The sequence below is a fragment of the Nannospalax galili genome, unplaced genomic scaffold (assembly GCF_000622305.1).
Source record: "Nannospalax galili isolate Female #2095 unplaced genomic scaffold, S.galili_v1.0 scaffold612, whole genome shotgun sequence".
Classification (NCBI taxonomy): Eukaryota; Metazoa; Chordata; class Mammalia; order Rodentia; family Spalacidae; genus Nannospalax; species Nannospalax galili.
The window spans coordinates 2,801,087-2,809,236 of record NW_008333388.1 but is presented as its reverse complement, the minus strand read 5'-3'; the positions used below and the strand labels follow the sequence as shown (position 1 = coordinate 2,809,236).

Here is an 8,150-nt window from a genome sequence, read left to right as displayed (position 1 = left end):
CAAGGAGGGGTCCTGAGGGATTACGGTCATACTCCCAGGTCACAAGAGGAGCAGTGAGCTTGTCTACATTATGAACAGTAATTTTTTTGTTGCAAGGTTAGTAAAAGTCTTTAGTATGGATTATGTCCATATTGTAAAAGTCATTCAAACAAACATCTTTGCCCCTCCTTTGAAATGTTTTTTGATGGGAGTGTAGGAGCACGGCAAGAGAGAAAAGTTGGGTCTTAGCTGCTTCCCTCCATGTCCCTGTACCACCTACTACATATCCCGTCCACCAGTCCTTCTCCCATGGCCACAGTTCCTGCCAGATTCTAGGACCTTTACTCTCCCACTCCCTCCTCCTCTTTGGTCCAAGAGATAACAAAGGGATGATCTCACCACTGCTAGTTCTGGGGGCAACAACATCCTGTCTTGATTCTCATAATCCTGCCCATATCATGTGTTATAGACTGAACCGTGTCCCCTACAACTCTACATACTGAATTCCTAACTCTCAGTATCTTAGAATGGGACTGTATTTGGAGACAGAGGTAAATGGGGTTAGTGAGGATGTTAGGATGGGCCCTAATGCAAAATGACTTAGAAGACGAGATTAGGAAGCAGACACTCAGAAGAGATCATGTAAATAGTATAGGGAGAAGATGACCATTTATAAGCCAAGGAGAGAGACCACAGGAAAAACCACCCCTGCTGACACCTTGTCTCAGACTCCCACCTTCCACACTGTGAGGAAATACATTTCTGCTGTTGAAACCCCCAGTTTTCACTGCAGCCCCAACATGCTAAGACACTGTAATAAGTAGCTCCTTCACCAAACTACTCAAGGAGCCCTGTGGATGCATGTCATTTCCTTCTGGGACCCTGCCTCTTATCCCCAGTATTATCAATGATACCATCAAGTGTCCCTTCAACAACCCCAAGGTACCTATTATCAGAGTTCTAAATTTCTGCATTTGTTAACCTCTCTGCTATGTGTTCTTTTTACTGAAATACTGTAGGATTCACAGGACCATTCACAACAAGGCACTTAAACTTGGAGAGTTTAATGGAGGAGTTGGCTAGAATCCAATTCTTTGTCATGTAGAACATCTTGCCTTTTCTAGGAAAGTCCTTTCCCTTCCTTCAATTCGTTTCAGTTCTGGAGCCTACAAGGGGGAGGGACTGAAGCCCAGGGTGTGTCTGAAGGTGTTCCATGAGAATTTTAGTTGCTGCTTTGGGGGCTGAGGGTCCCACTGGAAGATGAGGAGGCCAGGCGAGATGAACTGGAGCTTTTGGAGGGGAGCTGGAACTTAGGTACATCTAGAGAAAAAAGTATCATTAGAGTGAAGGTTATTAAAGCATCAAAGGAAGCTATGCAATTAAACTTCTTGTAATAATATAAAACAACATTATACAATCATAGGGCTGAGTGGAGTTTACTGAGATTTCCCAATTCCCCTTCCCCACCCCATGCAGCCCTCACCTTGAACTACTGCTAATAAATTCTTCACTCCCCAAAGTGCTTTCACAAACCACATTTCATTGTGTGTGCACGTGTGTTTGTGGGTATAAGTATGTGCACATGTGTGTGTGCATGCATGTAGAGGCCAGAGGACCTGAGTTTATTTTTGAAACAAGGCTTCTCACTGGTCTGGAGCTCCTTCATTAGGTTAGGCTGGTTGGCCAATGGGCCCTAGGGATCCACCTGTCTCCACCTCTCCAGACCTAAGATTACAAGCATGCTTTAATAACCCATGTGGGTGCTGGGGATCAAATTCTGGTCTTCATGCTTACAAGGCAAGCACTTTACAGACTGAGCTATCTCCCCAGTCCATGCCACATTTTATTTGAATCTCAAGAAGATCACGAGAGAGGGCAGGAGGGAGAGAGGTATTAACAATCTTCATTTCATGCATAAATGATTCTGAGGAAAAGGCATGCTAGTTATAGGCCACATTCCCGCAGATCAGACTGTCACAGCTGGCTCCAGAGACTTCAGATTCTTTTTTTAAAAAATATTTTATTTACTATTTTTATTTTGTGTGTATGAGCGTATTGCCCGCATGTAGGTAAGTGCACCCGTGTCATGCAGTGCCCGCGGAGGACAGAAGAGGCCTTCAGATCCCTGGAACTGGAGTTATAGACAGTTGTTAGCTGCCATGTAGGTGCTGGGATTCAAACCCGGGTCCTCTGCAAGAGCAGAGGTGTTCTTAACCACCGAGCCATCTCTCCAGCCCCAAGACTTCTGATTCTTAGATCAGGGAACACAGTCCCCGTGCTTTCTCTCCATGCACCCATTGTAACAAGACAAATGACACAGATTGATATTCCAGCCCAAACTCACAGTGACAATGGCTCTCTCCTTGACATCTGGCCATGTGCAGGAATTGGAGGAGGGGAGAACAGAGAAAGGAAAAGATAAGGCAAGCTGAGCTCACAGGAAAAGAAGGTGAAGTATGTTTTCAAGTTTGCCCTTCAGCACAGCGGCACAGTGGCACACATCTGTAATCCCAATACTCTGGAGACAGAGGCAGGAGGATTGCTGAAAGTTCAAGGCCAGTCTGGGCTACATAGTGAGTTCCAGGCCACTCAGGACTACATTGTTAGACCGGGGTTAAAAAAAAAAAATCAAGGCAAATAGTTTGCCTGTACCTTGGTTCCAACTGTGAAGAGATCAAAGAAGGCTCTCCTGGCCTCAGCCCCCAGCCCCCACTCCACCTTGGCAGGCAAGGTGCAGGTCATGTGGGGTCATTTCTTAGGTTCATCTAATGCCCTGGCAGATGTGTGCAGGGTTCCTCCAAATTTGAAGAAATCTCACTTTTGACTTTTATTGATTCCTAAATGGCATCACCAGTGACGTCTGCCTCATTCTCTTTCCCAGCTAATTCATACCTTTATTGTCACTCAAGGATGCGTTACCCAGAATAGCCCTGCCTCACCCCATTGACCTGCCTGAACTCCTTACATCGAACTCATCCTTCAAGGCCCACCTTCTCCCAGAAGCTCGAATGTTTTTCTTTTTTCCTGAGACAAGTGGTCCAGGCTCCATGCCTGGTGATTTGAATGTATCTCATATATACATATATATGTATATATGTACGTGTGTGTATACACACATGCACATACACATGCACATGTGTGTTGATGTCCGGTGTCTTCCTCAATTGCTCTCCACCTTGGTTTTTGCGTCAGGGTTTTACTGGCCTGGAGCTTGCTGAATCAGCCAGACTGGCTGGCTAGCAAGTAGCATGATCCTCCTGTCTCTGTCTCCCCAGCACAGGGATTACAGGCACATGTCACTGCATCCAACTTTTACACGGGCACTGGATGGGGCTCAAACTCACACCTCATCCTTGCACAGTGAATATTTTACTGACTGAGCCATCTCTATGTAGCCCAGGCTAGCCTTGTGCTTGCAGCAACTTTCCTCTTAGCTTCCCAGGTAATAGGGTTCCAGGTGTGCACCACCAGGCCTGGCTTGAATGTCTTTATCCTCTGGGATTTCTCCATCAGTGGGATCCCTGGAACCCTCTCAGTCCTCCAACTTGGCCAGTGTTCATCTCTGGCTGTGAGCCTTGGCCTTCCTGCCGGCAAAGCTGAGGTCTTTCACTGGCTCTGCAGGGGCCTGTCTACGGAGGTCAGGCTATGTTTGATGATGATTTTTTTTTTCAGAAAAGAATGGACAAAACTGGGGTTAAAACAGCAAGTGGCTAAGCTGAAAGGGCCAAAGTATGGAGGACGGGAGTGGGAGCAAATAAACTTCCCTTTTCAGTGCCGTTTGACGATCTCTGTGGAGGCTGGCCTGCTCATGAAGGCTTGTGATCCCAGTTCCTCAGGAGGCTGAGGCAGGAAGATTCGAAGTTCAAGGCCTACCTGAGCTACAGAATGAGTTCAAGGCCAGCCTAGGCAACGTAGCCTAACCTTGTCTCAAAATGAAAAATAAAGAGCTGGAACACTTTAGCATGTGTGAGGCCCTGAGTCCAATCCTCAACACCACAAAAAGAAAAGAAAAAAAAAGCCATAGATTGATTGTGTCCAGTTGTTTTCAGATCAGCATAAGGGAAGGGAATGAATTAGGGTGTTCCTTTGTGCTTTGTCAGGAGCGATGAGGATGAAGTGCTGCCTACTGAATGAGAACAAGGCCTGGCTCTGGTGAGAACAGGAATGGGCTTGTCTCCCTCGCTTGTAACACTTTGGTTTAATCCTATTACGGAGTACAGCTTATCTGTCACTGCATTTGAGGAACCCCTTGCTCCTGAGCCCCGGGCAGTCCACAGGCCTGGGCAGGTTCCTAGCAGCCTTCTGTCTTCACAGTGGCAGGTCCCAGGGGCTCCCCCTCTGCTCCCTCTCTGTGGTTGTCACCACCTGTTCAGAATGCTGGATTTCTCTTTCTTCCAAGAGGTTCTGGGAAGATGGTTTCCTTGTGTCTACCTTTCTTCTTGTCCCAGAAAACAAAGTTACAGACTCTTCAGTTTAAGATGTGTGTGTGTGTGTGTGTGTGTGTGTGTGTGTGTGTGTGTTTCTCCATTGCTATGACACACCACTCTGACCAGTACCAACATGGGGAGGAGAGGGTTTATTTGTCTTACATCTTCTGGGTCACAGTTCATCAGGGAACCCAAGGTAGGAACTCAGGGCAGGAACCTGGAAGCAGGAGCTGGAGCACAGGCCATGGAGGAATGCTGCTTACTGGCTTGCCCCCCTAGCACCTGATCAATCTGCTTTCTTATACAACATAAACCCATCTGCCCAGGGGTGGTACCACCCACAGTGGGCTGGGCCCTCCCCCATCACTCAACAATCAAGAGATGCCCCACAGACATGGCCACAGCCTGGCCCAATGGAGGCAATTCCCCAATTGAGGTCCCCTCAACCCAGGTGTGTCAAGTTGACACTAAAGCTATCCAGCACAGCAGGTACACATGGATATATGAGTGTGCATGTATGTGTGTGCATATGTGTATGTGGGTGCACACAGATGTGTGTGTGTGTGTGTATGCATGCCTGAGTGTGCATGTAGAGGTCAGAAGACAGCCGCTGGTGTCATTCCTCAGGTACTGCCCACTTGTTTCTGAAAGAGTGTCTTTCATTAGCTAGGAACTTGCCCAGTAGGCTAGGTTGGCTGGCTAGGAAGTCCCAGGATCTGCCCGTCTCTGCTCCCCAGCCCCTAGATTACAAGTGTACATCACCATGATCAGACCAGCTTTTTTTCTTGCCTGGCGCAAGTTTTTTAATGTTTGCCTTTTGTTGTTGTAACTGTTTCTTTGAGACAGGGTCTTACACTGTAGCCTAGGCTGGCCTGAAATTTATTATGCAGCACAGGCTAACTTCAGACTTGCAGCAATCCTCCTTCGTCAGCCTCTCAAGAAATTACAAGCATGAACCACAAGAATTTTTATTTTTCATTTATGTATTTTTAAAATATTCATGTATATGTGTATGGGTGACTATCTGCATGTATCAGTGTTCACCACATGCATGTCTGATGCCCTTGGAGGCCAGAAAAAGGTATCCTAGCCCCTGGAGCTGGAGTTACAGGTAGTTGTTAGCCACCACACGGGTGCTGAAAATTGAACCCAGGTCTTCTGCAAGAGCAACCAGTGCTCTTAACTATTGAGCTAACTCCCTAGCCCACAGATTTTTTTTTTTAATTTTATGTGTATGAGTATATTGCCTGCATGTAAGTGAGTACACCTGTGTCATGCAATGCTGCAGAAGTCAGAAGAGGGCTTCGGATTCTCCTGGAACTGGAGTTAAGGATGGTTCATAGCTGCCATGTGGGTGCTGGCCACAGATATTTTTATTTTTACGAAAATTTATATTTATTGTTTTATGTTTGCCCGTGCATATATGTACGTGTGTGTGTGTGTGTGTATGTGTGTATGTGATGCCACAGCACATGTATGCAAATCAGAGAACAACTTGCAAGGTTGGTTCTCTCCTTCCTCTATATGGGTTCCAGGTTGTCAGGCTTGGCAGCAAACACCTTTACCCAGTCAGCCATCTTACCTGCCCTAACAATAAGATTTAAGAAGAAACTAGGGAAAGTATACCAAATAGTAATAGTGAAAGTCTTAGAGCTCTGGACCGTAGTCTACATCTCATCTTAGAGCATCTGGACCATGTGTGGTTGATGGCTAGTAACACCCCTTAAAGCAACACCGGGATAATTAACCCTTTGTCTCCTACTGATCTTTACTACCTTGCTGTAAGCTGCTCCAGTCCTCTTCAGAAATTCCCATCTTCTCATAACATAATTTGCTAACATAAACTTAGCAACAAGGAACCCATTTTCACAGGGTGACTGAACTAATTTCAAGTAGTTCATTTGACTGCTGGGCACCTAAAGTCACGGTGAAACACGTTTACGCTAAATCTCAATGTGTATGGGTTTCTTCCCTTAATGGGCTTCTCCAACAGCTCCTCAGTGACGTTTCCTTCCCTTCCTTCCTTCCTTCCTTCCTTCCTTCCTTCCTTCCTTCCTTCCTTCCTTCCTTCCTCCCTCCCTCCCTCCCTTCCTTCCTCCCTCCCTCCTTTCCTTCCTTCCTTCCTTCCTCCCTTCCTCCCTCCCTTCCTTCCTTCTTACAAAGAAGCTTATTATTTTTTGTATAGGTTACTTTTCTACATAATTCATTATTCAAAAGGTGGTAGAGGGCTTGATGAACCCACCTTCGTCCTCGAGGCCCCCAGTTCCCTGTACAAGGCCAATCAAAGTAACCAGCTGCTTTGTACCCTTTGTGTGTATATGCAGCATACACAATAAACTCAAGTACAAATGAACACATGAAATCCAAGTATTTCACATGTGAACACACACACATACATGTACACCATACACAGAATAAACATAAAACAATGAAATTTTATATAATGTTTCTCTTTAAAAATTTTTATCTATTCTTTGCAATTTCATTTATCTCTATCATGTATTTTGATCAATTCACCTTCAATTCCACCCTCCTATCCCCCTCCTCCTCCTCCTGATCCTTTTCTTCCCAATACGTCTGCCTCTTACATTCACTTAAACTATTTTTTTTTTTTTTTTTTTTGGTCTTTTTGAGACAGGGTCTCCCTGTAGCCCCAGCTGTCCTGGAACTCACTATGTAGACCAGGCTGGCCTCGAATTCACAGAGATCCACCTGCCTCTGCCTCCCAAGTGCTGGGATCAAAGGCGTGCGCCACCATGCCCAGCCTCACTTAAACTTTTTAAATTAACTCTTTGAGAATTTCATACAATGTATTTTGGTCCTATTCACCCCTCACTTCTCCCCCTAACTCCTCCCTGATCCACTGCCATCTCCTCACCACCCCCTCATTTCATACCCTCTTTTTCCCCCTTTTTAAATAACCCTTCAATTCCAATTTGTGCTGTCTATACACTTTTGAGTGTGGGGCTGTTCACTGGAGGGCAATTGACCTACCAGGAGCCACACCCTCAAAGAAAACTGGCTCTTCCTCTCCAAGCCATCAACTGTCCATAGATCCTCAGCTACGCGTGGGGGCTCATGAGCTCCTTCTAGAATGCTCATGCTAGAATGCTGACTGGGTTGGTTTTGTGCAGGTCTTGTGCAGGCAGCTACTGTTGGTATGGGTTCATGAGGGTAGCAATCCTGACACATCCAGAAGACACTGTGTTGCTCCAGCTCTCCCCAACCTCTGGCTCTTACAATCTTTCCACCCCTTCTTCTTTGATGGTCCCTCAGCCTTGGACAACATTCATGTGTTTTAAAGAAATATTACTATGTCTTTCTGATTTTAAGTAAAGCTTCATGGGTGTTTGGGGGGTGTTATTTACTGGAGCACTGATAACTTACCAGCAGCTATATCACTGAATAAAAATGACTCCTGCTCCCCCAGCAATCAACTGTGAATAATTTTTAAGCTAGGGATGGGGCCTCGTGAGCTCCTCCCCATCCAAATCAAATGTTGAATGGCCCCATCTTGTGCAAGTAATCACAACTGCTGTAAGTTCATGGGAGCAATGAACATGTCATGCCTAAAAACAACATTTCACAACATTCCTCCCTATCCTCTAGCTCTTACATTCTTTCCTCCCCATCTTCCATGGTGTTCCCTCAGCCTTGAAGGATGTGAGTGATCCAGATGTCCTATTTAAAGACACTCACTCAATAGTCACTTATTCTCAGCATTCAGACTAGTTATGAGTCTCT

The 8,150-nt window shown here is 45.8% G+C and overlaps 1 protein-coding gene across 7 annotated transcripts in view; it reads right to left on the bottom strand.

The window, feature by feature from the left end:
* Positions 1-548: 548 nt before the first annotated feature.
* Fbxo16 (F-box protein 16) overlaps positions 549-8,150 on the bottom strand; it is a 79,416-nt gene continuing 71,814 nt past the window's right edge. For 2 of the 7 annotated variants that reach the window (XM_008828126.3, XM_029561129.1), the window contains exon 8: positions 550-1,299. In XM_008828126.3, the coding sequence (XP_008826348.1) occupies positions 1,123-1,299 (177 nt within the window). In that variant the 3' untranslated portion in view covers positions 550-1,122. Of the gene's footprint in view, positions 1,300-2,323; positions 2,350-8,150 lie in introns of all 7 variants that reach the window. The other 5 variants (XM_008828128.3, XM_008828127.3, XM_008828129.2 and 2 more) reach the window with 5 other exon arrangements.